Source organism: Aythya marila (genome assembly GCF_965140915.1).
Source record: "Aythya marila genome assembly, chromosome: 3".
In the NCBI taxonomy this organism is placed as follows: Eukaryota; Metazoa; Chordata; class Aves; order Anseriformes; family Anatidae; genus Aythya; species Aythya marila.
The window spans coordinates 3,181,326-3,202,868 of record NC_139044.1 but is presented as its reverse complement, the minus strand read 5'-3'; the positions used below and the strand labels follow the sequence as shown (position 1 = coordinate 3,202,868).

At 45.3% G+C, this 21,543-nt stretch overlaps 1 protein-coding gene across 2 annotated transcripts; it reads left to right on the top strand.

The window, feature by feature from the left end:
• Positions 1–2,187: 2,187 nt before the first annotated feature.
• On the top strand, positions 2,188–11,608 carry LOC309876362 (prokineticin receptor 2). 2 transcript variants are annotated; one of them, XM_082756530.1, is made up of 4 exons: positions 2,188–2,354; positions 3,876–4,550; positions 8,522–9,194; positions 9,981–11,608. In XM_082756530.1, the coding sequence occupies exons 2-4, from the start codon at positions 4,054–4,056 to the stop codon at positions 10,149–10,151; spliced, it is 1,341 nt and encodes a 446-aa protein (XP_082612656.1). In that variant the 5' UTR covers positions 2,188–2,354; positions 3,876–4,053; the 3' UTR covers positions 10,152–11,608. The 2 variants fall into 2 exon arrangements, with proteins under 2 accessions (XP_082612656.1, XP_082612657.1); XM_082756531.1 differs by having other exon boundaries at positions 8,522–10,121.
• Positions 11,609–21,543: the final 9,935 nt, after the last annotated feature.

Here is a 21,543-nt window from a genome sequence, read left to right as displayed (position 1 = left end):
TTAAAGCTACGAAGGAGAAACCTACTCATATGCAGAAATCCAGTGCCAGACTTGCGTGCGCTCTACAAAATAATGGGGATGTTGAAAAACAATGCAATAAATAGAGTGTAACTGAGTGATAAATGGGGGTCATGTGTGGGCTGTGGGGAAGGAATGCTCGCAGGCACAGCTAACTGTGCCCTTTTCCGAGGAGGAGACCTGTTGGCCACAAAGCCCCTGGGCTCGGCAGCGCTGGGACAACGAATTCCCAGCCAGCACAGGCAGCTCTGGGGAGCTGCTCCTTGTGCACATTTACACCAGCCTGCTGTTTGGGGAAGGTGGCCTTTGGGACTTCTTGCACTGCATCTGCAGCTGGGAAATCCTCCCGTATATGCCCCATGGCTTTAATCCCTCCCCAGGCCTTGCTGGGGCAGGGCAGGCAACCAGGCCAGGTACTGAGGCCCCAAAGCCAGCTTTTAGCCTCCAGTCTGTCCCTCTGGCTTTACGGGCAGCTCTCGGGACCTGGGGTTTCGCTGTGTGTTCAGCGCTTCCCGTGCAATAACTACAAAGCCCCACCTTGCACAGCACATGCCACTCACATCGTTTCACAGCATTGCAAGTATTTTCTAAGGAACAGCCTGAGCACAACCATTTGGAGCACGGCGGGTGAACAGCTGTGCAGAGGCTCTGCACCAGGCATTGAAGCGCACATCTGGAGGGGCTGCAGTTATCAGAGCTCCAGTGACAACTTGCCTCGAGTCAACAGGGACAGACTGTTCTACAGCAGCTGAGGTTTTGGCCTAAAGGAATATAAATATTTGGGTATCATGTTACTTGATTGACTCACTAGATAACTTAATGGGAGACAGCTGAACCAAGTCTTAAAGAGAACATGCGTGTTCCTAATGTAAAGCTTCCCATAGCTCCTTTTAGTGTACCAGCTTTTCTTAAGGGACATTTCTGGCTTATGTGGCCCATTTTAAAGATGCTTTAGACCTGGTTCTGATGTACAAGGTATGTTCATTTTGTCTCTCCCTTTATTTACTCGGACATTGTATTGTAACAGAATTCAACAGACTATCTAGTTTCCCTTCTGTTCATTTGGCTGTGCCCTTTCAGTATGTTAACCACATCTTAGTGGCTTTTCACCTACTACACTGATTCAAAACAAAGCCAAATGAAGTATTTGATGTGAAATTCTTAACAATGTCAGCTGGCTCTTGACAGTGGAGGTGGCCTTCCACAGGTTTTCTGGAAATGTCCTGCAGAAATGTATTAGCAGCTCTTTTATTCCAGACACATTTCACATTTGTAGGTACTTAGCAGACAGCTTTCTTTACTTAATTCTTCTAGAGAGAAGTGCTCACTAGCTCACAGAAGCTGAGTCTTAAGAGTGTGCACTGTAAATCACATTTTAGGCTCTATGCAAACCTTCTGCACTCTTCCTGGCTGCCTACAACTTTCTACAGTCTCATCCACTGGGGACTATGGAATGTGTCCCAGCTACGCACCTTGAAAAACGTCAGCTACTGCGAACACGACCGGAGGTACAGAAGAGGACAAGAGATCTGCTGTGCGCTGCCTTTTCTGGAAGGGATTGTGAATCTCTTCCCTGGAGAACTGGAAAGTGAGAGGACTGCTTCCCAGAGTGTGGGCACTTCAGAGCAACAAGGATGCAAAGTCCTTGGGGCATCACTGCCACTTTTCCACTCTAATTCCCTTAGAGGGCAAGGGAAGGTGTCAGAGGTCCTCTGATTTATGGCTGTTCAATGTTTGACCCTCCTTCTGCTGAAGCTGCCACAGCAGCAGCCCTAAGGACAATAGCTGGGGAGAGATGCACAGAGAAAGGTCCCTGGGAAAGGGGCTCACCCTTCTTCCACCCTGGGAAGAAGCTCTGTATGCTGCTTCTCTTTCACAGCAGGTAGATGTAGCTGCCGCCCAGCACAGACACAACTCAAAGAGCAAATGCAGACCTGGTTTTTACACCTTCCATGCTCAGATTTGGTAACAAAGATGCTCTGCAATTCAAGCATGCAGGGGGGTTAAAGTGAGGGGGAAAAAAAGGGTGAGGGGAGCTGTGCTGTATTGTCTCTGCACTGTACTGCCTCTTTAAAATTAGAAATGCACGGACAGCTTCAAGGTGCCTCCCACTGAGAAAAGGCTTTAGATGCATACACAGAGGCAGCAGAGCTATCCTCCCCCTGAGCTACAGGGCAGACCTGCTTGGGAGAGAAATGATCATTCAGAGAAGTCCTCTGGCTGCTTCTGTAGTAATCCTTCCTCAGCTCCAGTGACAGCAGCGTATTTGCAAGGGAGGAACCAGGAGGCTATACCCAGGGTGCCAGACACCTCGAAGAGGATGAGAGCAACTGCAGGTAGTTAGCTGATGGTGTTGTCACTTTGTGGGTGGTTATTTTTATTTATTTTAAAGATCTTTCCTGGTGTTTTGCAGAGAAACCTGTCTGAAACAGATACTGCTCTTTGTTTTGACCAACATACTGATTTTGTGTCCAAGTAATTGCTTAACACCTCTCTTCAATGAACATTCACATTTCCAGGCATTTTGGGGATGTCTTATAAAAGAGTTAATTGTTTGAACTGTTATTTAGTATCAGGCTTTGGCTTTCTGTTATGCTGTTGTTCTGCAACTCTCAGCTTGAAAAGCAATGTGGAGACAGAAGTTGGACAGAACCAGAGTTTTTCTCAGAAATTTATTAAGCTTTGGTACACCAGGGGCTGAGGGTGGTTCTAGGGAAGGAAGCAGCACAATTGTACAGATTGTCCTTTGTAGCCACGATGGGCATTGCTCAGGAGCGTCTGACCTGAAGACTTACTGCTGTAATGCAGAAAAAGCAGTAATCCCCCCAAATCTCTCCTGGGGGATGGGATGGGACTGTCCTGACATCCGTGAGTCTGGTGGGAGGATTACCAGATGTAGCACAGGAGGATGCGAGAAGACAGACCTCTCATCAATTTGATACAGAATAGAGGAAAAATTAGGGAGTAGATTGGATTTTTTTTTTCCTCTGTGCAGAAAATAAATCCGTTTTTAATGTTTGGAACAATTGCCAGTACAAAAGGGGAAGCCTATTCCTCCCTGTCTTCAGAAATCCAAGGCACTTTTGTCTTGCTTGAGGAAGATTCTCCCTTTCACCTGAAGAACCTGTCCGAACTGCCGTTCCTCTGAACAGCAGGTTTGTGTTCACGGCACAGCCCTAAGAGCAGGTTCATGGGACAAAGTCTTGTCCGTGCAAATTGGCCGGACTCCACTGCTTTGAGAGAAGCAGTAATAGATTATGCTGGCTGAAAATCTGGGACCTCTACTCAATTTACAGCTGCCAAAAAAAGAAAAGAAGTGCTGGCTTTGCTCTTTTATTGGATCTTGGCAACTCTTACTTAATTAAGAAATGTATTTATAAGCCAGGACATCAGTTCTCTTTTTTTTTCTTGTCTATCACATTGTCCTGACTGAGACATGTAGCATAAAACAAAGACCTTGCCCAAGAGAGACATCGGATGCTTCCCAACAAACTGAGGTGTCATCTCCTTTTAGGTTTTTTTTTTTACCTTGTACAGGGATGACAGCACTCTGGGCTTGAAGGCTGGCAGAAGTTTGAAGAGGATTGTACTCTTTTGCTGTACTGTCATGTCACTCTGTGCTGAAAACAGCATTTCATTGTTGGGTAAATAAGACGGCCGGGTGTAACAAGCAGTGTATTATGCAACTCTAGGGATTTTACAATAATTGAAGCATCCTTTCACAGTGTATTTCTTCCCACTGTGCGCAGCCAGCGACAGAGCCGCAGGGCAATCAGGTGGATATTACTTTCCCCCAAGCACAGTATTTTTGCTGTAATTTCCTCTCAGGAAATGTTTTACTCCTTTTGTTCCCACAGACAGAGATAAATGATGCTGTTGCTCTATAGTCTCTTGGGGACAAAGACAAGGTGACTCACTGCTCACAAGAAAACTTTGGATGAGGTCTCTTGCCTGCCACTGCTGTGCCCCGACACCCTGGGTATTTCGAACCCCAAACCAAGGGCCACACAAGCCACGTGTCAGAAGAAGACAGACATGGCCATGGAGCAAGATGAACATAACCCAAATGCTACCATCAACCTCAACTTTGCTGCAATCTACAATCTCCATGATGGGGGCTTAACCTCCTTGAGAAATTTCTCCTTCCCTTTCAATTTCAGTTACAGCGATTACGACCTGCCCCTGGACAGCGAAGACGACATGACCAAAACACGCACCTTCTTCGCAGCCAAGATTGTGATCGGGGTGGCTCTCGTTGGCATCATGCTGGTCTGTGGTATCGGCAACTTCATCTTCATCGCGGCCCTTGCCCGCTACAAGAAGCTGAGGAACCTCACCAACCTGCTGATTGCCAACCTGGCCATCTCCGACTTTATTGTTGCGATCGTGTGCTGCCCCTTTGAGATGGACTACTATGTGGTACGGCAGCTGTCCTGGGAGCATGGCCACGTCCTCTGCGCCTCAGTCAACTACCTACGCACCGTCTCCCTCTATGTTTCTACCAATGCTCTCCTGGCTATAGCTGTTGACAGGTAAGTGGGGTGCTACGGCTGCACAAGGAGATGGCTTCTGACATTACCCATCCCATTTCCTAGGTTTTTAACAAGCTCGGCTGTTCTCTAGGATGTGCTGATGTCAAGGTAGGTACTACGCAGACCTGGCTATCTCGTTTCATAGCAACTTACTCACATGTGGTCATGAGATTGTCCCGGAGAAAGCTCAGTGGAAATTTCCCGATGGAACTTTTCAGGTGGAAAGAATGACCATTTATTAAAGCAATTCTTTTCCATAAAAATATACGTGACTCAGTGGTAGGAGGAAGTTTAGGAAAGAGGAGAAAGAGGAATCAGAAACAGTCAGTAGTCCAGAGAGGAAGGTGTTCATCAGCAGTATATAATCCTGACTGAACTGTGTATCTCTAGGGAAACTTTACTACCGGGCTACGCAGCTTTTCTTTCTCAGTCTCACCTCTTCAGGGAGAGAAATAGTTGACTGGTGAATATAGAATTTAGCAGCTAAGTTTCCTAACAGGGTTACTGCCTTACAGGACATGTTCTTCTCCCTGTAAGGTATTTTTTCCAGCTTTTGTTTTGGTGTGAAAGAGAATAAAAGATAGGACTTCTATCTAGCTTGCCAAATAGGATTATTGTTCTCTGTCATGCCCTACTGAGCAAACCCAACAATGGCTAAATTAACCATTTGATAGTACTGATGTCTTCGCTGGATGCTCCAACACACTAGCACATACTCAGTGCCTGTGACCAGGATGTGTCTCCATTATAACACGCTTCTCTCTCTTTACACGCCTCTCTGAGGATGGCAGAGCAATGAGCCAGGAAACATCCGAATGCCATTTACAGAACCCATGTTAATGATGAAACAGTGATGCTTGCAGCATCCAGAAAATGATAACGTGCTACACCAATGCAGTCTCACAGAGGTTTTCTTATAGCCTTCATAATGGGGTGAGCAGAACACAAAGCTACCCTGCACTACCTGCTTTGAGCTGCAGTCCTGGGATATTTCTATGCTTGCCTCTCACTCCAGGAATTTTAACAATGTCATTTAATTGTATTGTTTCTTACAACTTCTGTTCTCTTAGCTCTGTGCACTGTGGACCCTGGCAGACTCAAGCACGGAGGATCAGCTTCTTGCTGACACAAGTCTGACATGACAAATTCACAGAAAGCCAGAGCCCCGCAGAGCAAACTGTTTACAGAAATAAGTCATCTTTTGTGTATGAACATAATACACATCTCCATATATCCTCATCAAATACACGCTGTATGATTCATTTAAGAACTTTAGACTGTTTACCTTAATAGCATTTACACACACACACACCCTTCTTCATTTTCTCTTACATGCCATTTTATATTCTAGTTGAGTGTTGCCTAGTTTTTAGCACCTGACCCAAAAGACAACTCAGGACCAGTTTAACCCTGCTGGTGGTTATATAGCTCATGCACAGCTGATTCAGTTTTCATCGAGGTCAACAAAAATCTCTGGAAAGACTCCATGGAACATCTCCATTAAGAGATGTTTTGCCTTGTGTGTGGGAAAGGAGAACCAGCTCCTATGAAAAAATTCCTTAATCAGTGTTTAACACAACAACCTTTACACAGCCTGGGGGACTCAGCTTAAGTTTCTAAACACTGTCATTTACACATTACCATTTCCTGTTACATATCTTTTACAGCTTCTGAATTTCTTTTTGAAAGGCCTTCTACTGCTTCCCAGGTTGATGAAGTAATACAAGTCATTGAGCCCTTTTGCCTGCTAGGAAATTGGAAGATTTCTAGCATATCTCCCCACACATCTTTAAAAATAACCCTGGAAATGATTAATCACTGAAGTTTGTTGTAAGAACACATTGTTTTGGTTTTATTGCCTGTTACGTGTGAGCTTTTGAATTGGTAAACAGTGAGAAAAGCTGATTCATTTCACAACCAACCATTCCATGTTGGTTGTGTCATGTGGGTAGCTAACTATTGAAACTTTTCCCCTATTTAGGTCATTTTAAAAGGTTTGCCTGCATAGAGAGAGTAATCCTGCCCTGTAGGACTTGCCTCAGGTAGGACTCTCTCTCACCTTTCTGGATGTCTGTTTGCACAAAACAGATAGGAATTACACATATTTAAAAAATAGTGCAGTGTGAAAGGAGAGGCTCTGAAGAGCAAGAACTTGTGCTAAGGGCCCAATGCCCATGCTGTAAATATTACGGGGGGGTTAACTTTAGCTGGGTCCCCTGGAATGAATGCTCATGGGCACTTGGTGTGTTTTAGGGACATTCTTGAAGCACATCTTTAGGGCAGTTTCATCTAAGTCCAGTTTGTGTGCTCCAGCACTACTCTGCAGTGACACCCAAAGTGGGTAAGCAATGACAGCCAGGAAAGCCACCACAAAAGCTCCCTCCTGACGCTACTGCAGAGATTTACCTCATCCAGCCAAACCTTCTGCTGAGCTGATGTGCATACTTATAACTACATACACATACATTATCCCAGCACCTTCTTTCCCCAGGACCCTATCTAAAAATACTCATTTATCAGCTCCACAATGAGGCTGAATAAGTCTACTGTCCCTTGACATCTAGCCTGCAGTATTAAAAGTAATGAACGATTTATCTGCTTCCAAGATCTGGCTTGTGAAAAGCTCCACTGATTTTCCATTTTATTTTAGAATAAGTACATCCTGTGGATGCTATCTATGTGTAGGATATATACAGATAGAAAAGCCTCTGACTGAATGAGTAATGCCACTGTTTGAAACAGTCCTTTGTGTCAAACACAATCACATGGAGAGCTCTGGAGTTTCTCTGATAAAAAACTCCTCTTCACAGAAGCATCCTAATCTTTCTGGGTTAGAGGCAGCACTCTAATATGAGCTCTTCTTACATCTACAGCTTCTTTAAAAAAAAAATCCTCCCAAATCTAACTAGACAAAAATAAACGAAAAAAACAATAGAGTGAATGACATTCAGTCCTAGCCCTTTTTTAAATGAATTGAGTCCTTGACTGATCATGCAATGTGCTTCCACTTCTCCATACTTCCTCATGAAACACCACAGTGCCTCTTGCAGCTTTACAGCCATAAGGATTGCAAACACCTAACCTGACTTGTCCAGGGTGGCATATTACCTAACACAGTATATTTAAGATTAATTAGTTATAGTCACCTCCAGCAACCTAAACAAAAATTTTCATGAGCAGAAAATGGATACATAGTCCTTTGTTGGTGGCTTGAAAGCATATTCAGCTGTAACCATTATTAGTATCAGCTTCAACTCTTCACCCCATGGATTACCAAAGAAAATAATAAAAACACTTGTGTATGTTTAAAAACAAAAGTTATTCAAATAGGCAAAACATGTCTAGGCAAAACATTCTTCTTCTACATATCTGTTCTTTTATCTGCACCTGACTAGGTGGATATTAATGCATGTTTTAAACTCTGACCTGTCCATGTGCTGTCCACTGAAGTATTTTGAGCTGCTATATCATGGCACATCCCGGATACACCACCACCTGCACATCGTGTTACCTCCTGCAAATGTATTTGTCAGTAATAGGAGTATTCCCTCCCTTTCTCTTCTAGTCTATCCACAACTTCTGTACCTGTGATCCCTGTTAAAAAAAGAAAGGTTTGTGATATTAAATTACATCTTTTTCTCAGTTTGATTTCATTAGTAGATGGGAGTTTAAGACTGATTTCTTAAAACCACCCTCAGACACCCAAATGTACACTCAACGTTTTCAGATTGCCACGTACCCACTGTCTAAACAGACTCCTCACCCACTTTCTCCAGAACTTGGGTCCAGGTTTAGGATCTCAGTTCTAGACTGCTACTTTGGACAACTTTGTTCTTAACTCTTAGAAACAAATATGTCAGTCTAACAATCACAGCATTTCCTTCTGCCTAATTCTGTCCACTTGTTTTTTGAAGCGTGCTCTGATTAACAGTGTTTCCAGGCTTCACTTTGAATGTATTTGTCTGTTCTAGATATCTGGCCATTGTTCACCCACTGAAACCACGCATGAATTACCAAACAGCAACCATCCTGATTGCCTTGGTCTGGATCGTCTCCATACTTGTAGCTATCCCGTCTGCATACTTTGCTACTGAAACTGTATTATTTATAGTAAAAAATCAGGAGAAAATTTTCTGTGGTCAAATTTGGCCAGTTGACCAGCAGATATACTACAAATCCTACTTCCTCTTCATCTTTGGCATCGAATTTGTTGCACCTGTGATTACGATGACCTTATGTTATGCCAGGATCTCTCGAGAGCTTTGGTTTAAAACTGTACCAGGATTTCAGACAGAACAGATCAGGAAGAGGCTTCGATGCAGAAGAAAGACTGTAATGGTACTGATGTGCATCCTGACTGCTTATGTTCTCTGCTGGGCCCCCTTCTATGGCTTCACCATCGTCCGTGACTTTTTCCCCACAATCTTTGTGAAAGAGAAGCATTACCTTACTGCTTTTTACATAGTTGAATGCATCGCCATGAGTAACAGCATGATAAACACAATGTGTTTTGTAACTGTAAAAAATAATACCATGAAGTACTTCAAGAAGATCATGTTGCTCAGATGGAGATCAACATACAATGGAAGTAAATCTAGCACAGATTTCGACCTCAGAACAAGTGCAATGCCAGTCACAGAGGAGGTAGACTGCATAAAACTGAAATAAGTTTTAGGCAGTTTCAAGTCTCATATATTTTGGAGGGGGGGCAGGAAAAGGGAAAAAGGAAGCTCCTCTCTCTTCTGTGGGAATACCCACCGCTGGTGAGAGGCCTGAAGAAGCAGCTCACTGTGGGTTTCCACCAGAACCCTTCTACTGGACTGCTGCATAATCCCACAATCCAGACTGATGCTGTGCGTCAGTTTACCCATCTGTAAATTTGGGATGTAGGCACTCGTTTTAGAGCCATTTAAAACTTAAGGAGAACAAAGAAGTCTATGAATGCATTAAAACATATTACAGAGACAGAAGAGTTGACTGCCACCCCTAGCCATGATGTCTCTTTGTTTCTTCCTAATAGAAATCTTGTACTCTCTTGAGCTTATCAACCTACCCTTAAGCTGCTCGGTGTCCTTTTCCTTCTGCTCAGCAACGCACAGGGAGGATGGCAAAGAAAGCCAATTTTGCTTCACATCCCTCTTCACCCTCTCAGTTTACCTCTCACAAAGAAGCTCCTCACAGTCTGCAGACCACCAGCTTTCTGTTGTCCAGTGCGTAGCATGCTCTTACAAAAGGCACACTCCCTACAAAGCTAAATACTGCTTCGCAGTCTAGCAAAAACCTCAAGCCTCTTCATGTGATACCCGGTTTAAGAATCTGTTATCAGCATTCTGCCCTGTAGTTTTTTGTAGTGTTACTCTGTTTATTCTGTATTTGCAACGGCACAGCTATGGATTGTAACAGGGACTGGTTCCCTTCTCTCACCTGCAGGCACCTTACGGCCAGCTTCTGCTGCCACAGGTCACTGAGCACATCATGGAATCGCAGACTCAGTCGCAGAGGTGGTGGACAACACCTCCAGATCGCCCGGGCCACCCCCTGCTCCAGCAGGGTCAGTCACAGCAGGTTGCCTGGGATTGTGTCCCATCGAGCTTTAACTGACTCCAAGGATGGAGACTTCACTGCCCTGCTGGGCAACTGCTGCCGGTGTTCAACAGCGCTCACAGTGAAAGGGTTTTCTTATGCTCAGATGGAATTTCAGGCATTTCAGTTTGTGCTCATGGGACTTGTCCTGCTCTTCAGTGGGACACAGATAAAAGAAGAGCAGGTTGGTGGGAAAAATCCACTCCTAGAGATCTCACCAGGTCTGTGCACACCTTCAAAATAAAGTGCAAGTAGAGCCAAAATAATACAAAGATCTGGAGATGATCTGTCCTGCAAGCAATGGAGACAGACTCTAGGTTTTAGCAAGCTGGTCGCTGCTTGAGCTGAGTAGCAAATTGTCTGGTCAAATGTAAGGCAACGACGCAAGGCGAGTTCTGCATTGCCTCCCACAATGCCACTTTTACTGTTCTCATTTGGTGCAGCTCCAGAATGAGTGTTTCTTAACTGGGAATTGTGAAAAAAATGGTGACAGCAGCAGTAAGACATACTCATTTGAACGACACACAAAGTATCATGGACTTTTGTGTACTGAAATCAAGTCTTTTCTATTGTGATGACAAATGCTTCCTGTTTTAAAGTATGTGGCATCACCTACTTTTGGAGTAAATGGCTTTTGTAAATAATTTGTCTACTTGTGAATATTAAGTGAGCAGCAAACCCTGATAATAAAACAGTAAACATACGGTCGGTATCAGCTTTCTGAATTATTTTCTATGTTTTTCCCTTTGCCATCGTTTTTCTACCATACTGACTAACACAAATTATCCAATTTCTGCTAAAGAAAAACGGCCAGGCCAACCAATTAAATTTAATGGCAAAAGGATATTCAAATCCATTAAAGCGCTCAACTCCTCTCGTCATTAGCTGCTCTTAAAAAATGAATGTTGGAGACATAATTTCCTCTCTTCGGGAAAGCCATTACTGAAATCATTCTTTTAAATGACTTTTTTAGGGAAAAGTACTAAATCCACTCATTTCCCACCCTGCCAAAGGAATCACAAGGACCAGAGACCTGCAGTGTTACACCATCGAGAGCCTTAATGTTGGGATTTCTCCTGAAATCTCATGGTTTCTCCTGGAACTATCTGCCCACATTTATCTTCTGAAAACTGTAGTAGCTATTTGGGGGGCAGCTAGCAATACTACCTGTTATTTGAGTCCTGATATTTTCCCTCCTATTTTTCCTAGACTCTTCTCAGGGGAGCAGAGCCACACAACCAACAATTTTTCACATCTGGGAGTTCACCACAGGTGGAGTTATCACAAAAAGCACAACACCCACCAAATAATATAATGCCAAGCAAACACTAGGGAGAAAAAGGTTTCTTTAACATTCTGGAAATCGCTGTGAGTGCTCTGTTGCCCCACAAGAGGAAATTCCCCAAATTCCAAAGGGAAACTCTCAAAAGCATCCTCCAGGGCCTTGAGGTGATAGACTCCTCATGGGCTGTGATGGAAAAAAGTCCTTCATGGGTGTTCAGCAATAACTCCTCAGGGACATGCAAGAATTGATTCCTCAAAGGCCAAACACTAATTGCATGCACAGCAATATTTTTTTTCAAGGGTAGCAGCCGTTAACTTCTCCAGGACAGTTAACTTCTCCTAGGGGCAGTGTTTCCCCTAGGGTAAGAGGGAACAGTCTGCTCTACACACAAGACTAAAACTACTCCAGGGTGCAGAGCAGTAACTCCTCCAAGTGGTGCCTGGCATCAACTCTTCCAGGGCAGTGCAAGACTAGATTCTTCTGTGTTTGGTAGACAATAAACCCTTCCGTACCATGCTGGCTAGGCTCCTCCAAGCCCCTAAGTGATAAAACCACCAGCACCGTGCCTCAGTAGACTCCTGCAGGGCTGTGGGGCAGGAACTCCTCCGTGTGAAGCAGCTCTCTGCCTCAGCTTCTCTCCTCTTCCAGTGATGCTCAGCAAGTGACACCAGTTATTCTTAGCGCCTTGGTTTCCCTGCAGTCATTACCAAGAAAAGGTTGCTGGCGCCCCTTGAGCCCCATTTTCCTGACATACCCGTGGCCCAGTAAGGCAGTGCTTTCAGCAAAAGCAAACTGGAGTCTTCTCATTTTGCTGGCCTGGTGTGCCCAAACCCGGAGGTCCTGCCTGGGCTGAGAAGGCTTCAGTCCTGAGGGAGTCTGGACCAAGGACTGTGCGCTCAGAGAAGGCTACAAGATGAAGGACGCAAAGCAGGGTTTTATCTTCCTTGTAGCATATCCCATCTTGGGGAAACATAAGCAGAAATTCAGCAAGATAGCTCAGTTCTGCACCTGCTTCTGCCATCCCCCTGACTCAAAGATCGAAGCCGAAACTCCTTTAAGTGGTATATTCTTTATTGCAGCGCTGGATGCATGGGGGATTTCTCCGCCTATCGTGCATACCCAAAGCGGAAAGCAGTCTTGAATTTATACAACCAATCTATCAATATTCTACAAGCGCCTATACATATTCACTACCTATCCCTGCCTTCCCTCGCTTCTCATGCTAATTAGCCTTTGGGCACCTTGCGCCTGCGTAGAGCCTCCCAAGAATTGTGGGCAGGGGTCTTTGGGACATGGGCAGTGGTCTTTGGGAGGAAGACCCCGAGTCTTCCTCACAGTGTACTTTTCACCTTTGGCCAGAAATCTGCTGAGTTGGCAGGTTTCTTAATTGCAAGAGCTGGTTGTTGCTAATTCTTCCATCTGTTGTATCTTTATAATGAATTCCAATGTCCAGTTTTGAGATTTATAGTCCTTACATTTGTTTCTCTGTCCGTCTGCCACTTCCTTATCATGAGTTCCAGTGTCTTGTTTCGAGATATACAGTCCTTGTCTGGGGATTGTCCTTGCCTCCCCAATGCCTCCCCAATACCTCCTTAATATTGTCCTTGCCTCCCCAGTGTCTCCTTAATCACCCCAGCTCCTAGAGCTGAGGGGAAGAGCAGCCTCCTCTGTGTCACTGCTCAGCTGAGAAGCTCTTCTGGCCTGGCTGGCGTTCCCATGCCTCGCCTGCAAAGAGCACTAAAGCAGCAGCTTCTCCTACACCTGCTGGGGATTTAGGTGTTGGGGTCCACAGCACTGTCGTGTGTTGACACTGGTGTTTTCCCAGCAGCACAGCAGTGTTTCAGCTTCAACCACTGGATGGGGCAGGAAGAAAAGCTGTGCTTTGCCTTTGACTGAATGTGTTGTGACCAGCATACCCTGAACGACACAGCCCTCCCAACAGGGAATGGCAGCAGTCCCCTGCTCCCTCACCAAGCAGCCAAGCAGTTGCATTGCCTTTAGCCCATGTCTGCACCAACTCCAAATCCCCCAAAACTGGACACAGGATTCACTTTCAGGGACGAATGCCTGCTCCCAAACTGAGCTGCAGCAACTGAGAGCCAAAGGCAGCAAGCCCAAGGACCTCACATGGGAGCAAAAACACCATGGCACTTTATTGTCCCCACACAATCCATTTGGTCTAGGGGGTGACAGGGTCTGGCCCCCTCCGTTGAGCAGGGTTGGCCTGCCACCCAGAGCTGCACTTAAAAGGAGCCCTTAAAGACATCAAAAAATGTCCTGTCAGGGCAGAAGCATGCAAAAAGGACAGGCCCTGACCCAAGTGGCTCCCTTGGGGTGGGGGCAGGCAGATCCTGGTCTGAGCAGAGCAGTGAGGGAGCAGGGCAGACCCATGCTCCTTAAAGTGAGCTGTGTGTGGAGAAAAAAGAAAAAAAAGAAAAAAAAGAAAAAAAGAAAAAACATAAACAAAACCAAAAGCTTTTTTGTATCCACTCCACTCACTGGGCAGTGCGACTGCCTAGTGGTACTCCCTTGCTTCCCTGTCAGGCTGGGTTTCCCTGCTGCTTGGTGCCCTTCCCTGCAGGAACACATCTCACTGGGAAGGGCCTGCACCTGCCTGGGGCTCTGCTTGCCTGAGCCACATTTACAGAGAGAAAGAAAAGCTCAAGCTGGGAGGAAGGCAGCATCTGCAATGGAGGAGAAGCAGCTCCAGTGGCACAGCAGCAGTGAGGGCTGCAGCAGGAGCTGTGGGATGTGCCAAGGGGACTGGGGTGCTGCATCCTTCTGGGAGCTGTCAGGAGAGTTTAGATGGAACATGCTGTGAATAAAACACACACAACCTTGCTTCCTTTGTGGCTCACTCCAATTTTTAGTTGGAAAGGCAAAGATGTGGTGCTATTGTGGCTGATTCTTGTTCAGCTGTCTCCCCGTAGCACAGCTTGCAGGTGATGGGTATGAGGGCTGTGGGCAGCAGAGTTATCCAGCAAACACTGGCTCACATCATTCTGCAGCAGCAACTTGAGGAATAACAAAAGTAAAATCCAGACTCTGCTCCTTCACACTGAGTCTGTGAAGAAATAAATTAAAAAAAAAACAACAACAAAAAAAAAAACCAGCTGTAACTAGAAACCAAAGTGGTGAACCCTGAAAGTTAACAGAGGAAAATAACAACTAGTGTCAGCAACAAGCACTGAGAAAAAAACAAGCAAGTATTTCAATAAAGCAATAGCTGGAACAGAAACTGCAGCCGTTGTCCCTCTACCAAAGGAGGATGGCCTAAAAAGCCCTGGCTGGGATGTTTAGGTGGACATGAAATTTTCCAGAGATAGGATATTTCATGTCCAAACATAGTTAGGACGTGAAATTTCCCTGAGAACCAACCTATTCAGGCGCTCAGCTTTAATGCTGCTCCCACTCGTTTGTGCCTGACATCCTTTCCTGTGGTGAGAGCACCCTCCAGCTGCCACCTCCACCACTCAGCATCACACACACAACGCACAGCCCTGAAAAATGTCCCTGCTCACACCTACCACCTTAGCGAAAAGGCCTCACAGACACTCAATGCCATTTGTGGTGAAAAAAAAAAAAAAAAAAAAAAAAAAAGGCAAATAAAAAAAGACACCACAGGACAGAAAAAAAAGTAGAATAAAGAAAAGAACAACGCTGCCCTCTCCAGCTCACCAGTAACCCTCTTCAGCCATATCCTTTGCTGAAACCCCGATCTAAAGATTCCACCTAAACTACCATGAAATGGCCCTATTCTACTGAGTGTTCCGGTTCGAAAAGTGAACTTAAATATACATCCCAGGACACAAGATCAAGCAACACAAACTAAGCTACAGAACCATCAAGTGGAGTACTAATAGGTAGAACAAATACTGAGAATCAAGATTTCCTCTCTCAAAAACATGAAAGAGTAGCAATAACAGGAAAGAACTATCAAAGATGGTAAAGATCACATGACAATAGCAAACCTAAGAAAGAAAGAAATATAACAAGAAGAAAAAAAAATAAAAAAAAAGCCCCTTATTCAAGATGAAAATAAAAGAAAAAAAAATAAACAAACCACATGTGACATGCAACAACACCCTCCTCGTAGCCGGTGCAATGAAGAACATAAGGAAAGCTTTGCTGAGAAGAGCTCACTGAACGACACAGAGCGAAACACTCGTTGAGAGCCAAGTACTGAAGCTCACCTAAAATGTACAATAAGAAGACTCCAATGGCCACACAATGAAACATTCCTCAGGAGTCCCAGAGTAAAGCACCACAAAAGCTGCAGGATTCCTCCATGTTCACGCACTGAAGCACTCCTGAAGGGCTGTACTGTGAAGAAAAAAAAACAAGAACATAACAATGAAGCACTCCTCAAGGGCGGCGTGGTGAAACAGTCCTCAAACGCTGCACTTCACAGAAAACACAGACGGATGAAAAATGAAGAACTTCTCAAGGGACACAAAGTGTAAAACAAATTAAAAACAAGATGATAAAGCACTCCTCCAAGGGAGAGAACTGAAAAACAAACAAACACACAAAAAAACCTGCAGTGAGAAGCACACCACAGGGGACAGAATGTGAGAACACCACATCTGCATGATGAAGCACTGCTCAGGAGAAGTAGAAGGGAAAAACAAACAAACAAAAAACAAAACAACAACAAACTGCTCGATGAAACACTCCTCAGGGTTAGTGCAGAGAAGAAAAAAACAACACAGGTAGGATAAGGCACTCCTCAGGGGCATTACAATGTAGAGAAACACCAAACACTGCACAAATAAGCAATCCCAAGGCTCCACAAGGTCAAAAAAAAGACAGAAAGCTGCACGATGAAGAACTCCTCATGGAACATGTGTTGCACAAAACACAAGAAGCTGCATGATGAAGCAGTCATCATGGGTAGCACTATGAAGAAAAAAAACAAAGGACGTACAATGAAGCACACCTCAGAGGCTGCTCAGTGAAGAAAACAGCAAAAGCTGCACAATGAAGCTTTACTATGGAGCCACACCATGAACAAAACATAAAAGATAATGCAAAGAAGAAACTCCTCTTGGACTGCAGTGCAGAAAACACCTACAGGTGGAAGAAGCAGCCCTCTGGGGTCGTGAAGTGAAGAAAACTCCAAAATCTTCATGCAAAAGCACTCCTCAGGGCCACAAGGTGAAGAAAAAATACATGTAAAAAGCTCCATGAAGAATTACTCCTCAGGTGCCACAGTGAAGAAAACACCAAAAGCTCTCCTCAGGGGAAACATGGAGTGGAGAAACCTGCATGATGATGCACTCCTTTGCAGTTACACACTGAAGAAAACACCAAACACTGTACGATGAAGCACTCATCAAGGCCACAAGGTGAAGAAAACATGAAAAGCTGGATGATGAAGCTCTCCTCAGGGGAGTCGTGGTGTGGAGAACCCCAAAACCTGGACAATGCAGACACCCTCATGAGACACAGTGAAGAGAACCCCCAAACCTGCACACTGAAGCAATCCTCAGGGCCTGGAATGAGAAAAGAAACACCAAACGTTAGAAGATGAAGCGCTTCTTAGGGGCAACAAGGTGAAAACAATACCAATAGTTGTACAATGAAGCTCTCCTCAGGAAAACATGGTGAGGAGAACCCCAAAAGTTCAACAATGCAGAATTCCTCAGGGCAGTAGTGAAGAAAACACCAAAAGCTGGACGATGAAAAAACACCTCAGGTGAAATGTGGGGTGAGGAACCTCAAAAGGTGGACATGGAAGCACTCCTCAAGTTGCAGGGAAGAACACACCAAATGCTGCTCAACAAATCACTCCTCAGAGGCTGCAGTGCAGAAACACCAAAAGTTGAACTAAGATGCTCTACTCATAGGAAACGTGCTGAAGAGAACCCCAAACACAGAACAATGCAAAACTCCTCACGACTGCACTGAAGAAAACACCAGAAGCTGCACGCTGAAGCAATCCTCAGGGCCTGCAACGAGAAAAAAAAAACAAAAACAAATGTTGGAAGATGAAGCACTTCTCAGGGGCAACAAGGTGAAAACAATACCAATAGTTGTACGATGAAGCTCTCCTCAGGGAAAACATGGTGAGGAGAACCCCAATGGTTGCATAATGCAGTATTCCTTGGAGCCGCAATGAAGAAAACACCAAAAGCTGCATGAGGATTCAGTCCTTCCTGGTCGCACACTGAAGAAAAAAAAACTAACGCAGCACACAGAAGCATTCCTCAGAGGACACAAGGTGAAGAAAATATGATAAGCTCCGAAAAGAATTACTCCTCAAGTGCCACGCTGAAGAAAAAAAAACAAAAGCTGGACGATGATGCTCTCCTCAGGGGAAATGTGGTGTGCAGAACCTCCACAGGTGGACGCAGAAGCGCTCCTCAAGTCGCAGGGAAGAAAATAACCAAAGCTGCTCAAGAAATAACTCCTCCAAGGCTGCAGTGAAGAAACCCCAAAAGCCGCGCTGTGAAGAACTCCTCGGGGGTCACAAGGTGAAGAAAACGTGAAAAGCTAGATGATATTGCTCTCCTCAGGGAGTTGTGGTGAAGAGAACCCCAAAAGCTGGATGATGAAGAACTCCTCAGGGCTGTAGAGAAGAAAACACCAAAGATTGCAAGATGAAGAACTCCTCAGAGGAATTTTTGAATGGGAAATACCAAAAGCTGGAAGATGCAAATCTCCTCAAGTATCGCAACATGAAGATGACACTAAAAGCTGTAGGGAGCTCAACTTCAAAATCTTTTCCTTCCCAGGACTGAGTATGATCTGACCTTGTTAGTAATCTTGAGAATCCAAACACCACTGCTGCTAGAATAGCCAGCAGGGACAAGGCCCTTTCAGTCTAGGTATCTGGGTGCAAATCCAACAATTATTTTGATATAGAACTCGAGAGAAGTTCTGGATTAATGTGGATCAGTGGAAACACTGATTTTTCCCTCCATCCTATCACTAATCCATTGAGAGTAGGTATTACTAAAACAATCTTAAAATATATCTATTGTGTATGTGTATATATCTGTGTGTATATATACACAGATATATATATATGTATATATATAGACACCCCTACAGTAATTAATAAATAATAATTAAGAAAGACAATAAAACCCACAAACTTACCAGGATTCTTCGGGGAGGGGAGAGGGATTAAATACCCTCCCTTCTTCTTCTCCCACTTCCAGGGACGGTTCCCTGGAAATTCTCTAATTTTGTGTAATTCAATCCCTTGTACTCATTAATTCATTACGAATTCTTCTATGGAGAAGTGAAAGGTTTACTGACTCATGGAAAGCTGACTCCACAATCAGTAAGATTATAAAGTAGGTAAGTTTATTCAGCTCTGGGCGGCACTGGGGGTAGTCCCACCAAAGTCGTGTGCCTAACACAGCAACTTGCTCTGCTTATACGCAGTAAAGATTTACATATTCATGAGGTTTCCCATTATGCCTATACATATTCATAACACGTCCCCGCATAGTATTAAAATTAGCTCCAAGAAGTCATTTCCATAAATTCCTCCCCTCTGCGCTTGTGCAGTGCCTTCTGGTGGTGGATGCTGAGGGTCATGTGGATGAAATAAGATGTCTTCATCAGGGTTGAACTTTTCATCACGTCTCCTTGCATATGCTCTCTGAGCCCTTGGTCACTATTGTTTTGATGGGAGAAAGTGTTGCCATATGTGTTTTCAAGGGCCCTCCTTGGGGCTCGGCTCAGTGTTCCAGTTCCGGGTACGTTTAGGGTTGTTCGGAAAGAGCTAAGACACACAGTCCAATTGCATGTGGGGCTCCGTAAAAGCTCCCCTGGGGAGTTCAGTTGTACCCAAAGGCTTAAGTTGGGGGCACTTTTTGATGGGAGAAAGTGGCTCCGTACGCATTTTCTGGGGTCCTATTTAAAATTCGTCTCAGTGCTCCGGTTACAGTTACATTTAGGTTTGTTCAGAAAGCGCAAAGACACAGAGTCCAGTTGCATGTGGGGTGGCATAAAGTCTCCTCTGGGGAATTAAGGTGTACCCAAAGGCTTCCACTGGAGGCACTTTTTGATGGGAGAAAGTGTTGTCGTACGTGTTTTTTAGGGTCCCATTTGGGGTTTGGCTCAGTGCTCCGGTTACAGTTACGTTTAGGGTTGTTTGGAAAGAGCAAAGACACAGATTCCTGTTGCATGTGGGGCTGCGTAAAGGCTCCCCTGGGGAGTAAAGGTGTACCCAACGCTGAGAGAAGCTGAGACCTGAGAGACGCTGAGAGACCTGACATACACGGAGAAACTTCGGAGGCACGGAGAGCCCTGAGAGACGCTTCAGGAACACGGCCAGCCCTGAGAGCCACGGAGAGCCCTGACAGGAGCCGACACACCTGAGAGACACTGAGAAACCCCAAACACCAACCCGGAGAAAGGAATCGCAGTTCGACGCGATTGGCTGATTGATTGATTGACCGATGGGCTGAGGTCAACTGCATGAAGTTCAACAAGGCCAAGTGCCGGGTCCTGCACCTGGGGCGCAATAACCCCAAGTAGCGCTACAGGCTGGGAGAGGAATGGTTGGAGAGCTGCCAGGCAGAGAAGGACCTGGGAGTGATGGTGGATAGTCGGCTGAATATGAGCCAGCAGTGTGCTCAGGTGGCCAAGAAGGCCAACGGCATCCTGGCTTGTATCAGGAACAGTGTGACCAGCAGGGCTAGGGAGGTGATCGTCCCCCTGTACTCAGCTCTGGTGAGGCTGCACCTCGAGTACTGTGTTCAGTTTTGGGCCCCTCGCTACAAGAAGGACATGGAGGTGCTTGAGCGGGTGCAGAGAAGGGCAACAAAGCTGGTGAGGGGCCTGGAGAACAAGTCCTACGAGGAGCGGCTGAGGGAGCTGGGCTTGTTCAGCCTGGGGAAGAGGAGGCTCAGGGGCGACCTTATCGCTCTTTATAAGTACATTAAAGGAGGCTGTAGAGAGGTTGGTCTGTTCTCCCACATTCCTGGTGACAGGACGAGGGGGAATGGGCTAAAGTTGTGCCAGGGGAGGTTTAGGTTGGATGTTAGGAAGAACTTCTTTACCGAAAGGGTTGTGAGGCACTGGAACAGGCTGCCCAGGGAAGTGGTGGAGTCACCATCCCTGGAAGTCTTTAAAATACGTTTAGATGTAGAGCTTAGGGATATGGTTTAGTGGGGACTGTTAGCGTTAGGTCAGAGGTTGGACTCGATGATCTTGAGGTCTCTTCCAACCTAGAAATTCTGTGATTCTGTGATTCTGTGACGCGGGACACCCGGGATCGTGCTGCTCCGGGAGACCAGAGGCGTCCCTGAACAGCGGCCGACGGCCACCACCGTGTGGCGAGTTGGCGCATAGCAGCGGGGCATTACTAATGATTTAGCCATATTACTACCTTTATTGTGGTGCAGGAGTGCAGAGCCGCAGATTACACTGCCAAATGACCACTGGCAGGCTCTTTCACAAACAGCTTCTAAGGTTGCAGACCTATAGCAGGCGTTGCACTCTCTTTCCTAATTAGCAATCGTGTGTCTCATCCATTTGCGGTGATCGGTCAGTGGCAAAAAGAAAAGGGGAAGAGTAAGGGGCGACAAAGACAGAAATGGTACCAGGAGGATGCCACTGACACTAAAAGCACAGGTAATAGGAGTAGTATAAGTGACACGGGTGATGGTAAGGGTGGAATGATAGGGCAGCATTTTCGAGTTCTGGAATGGATTTTCCTACAGATTCAGCCAAAAATGAGTGTTCCATATTCTCCCACGGGCCAAGTGATGGTTGAACGATCACACCAGGTTTTAAAGAAACAATTAGTTAGATTAAAAGAGATCAAGAACATTGATGAGCGATTGCCCGAGGCATTGGGTGTCTTGAATCACTTATGTTTGACTAGGGACCGAGAAGACCCTCCTGCAAGTATTCATTTTCAAACAATAAATATAGCAGCACCAAATGTGTTACCACAAATAAGAATGAATTACCGAGATCCTGCTACAGGAACTTGGAAAGGGCCGTATGGGTACAGAAATACAAATAACACCTGTGATTACAATGACACTGCTAGGCAGCATTTAGGGGTTTATGGCATGGAGACAAGGGGTAACAACTATAGTGTTTGGAACAATTGTACAGCTTTGGCCTTACCTCCGGATGTTTTTCTGATTTGCAGGG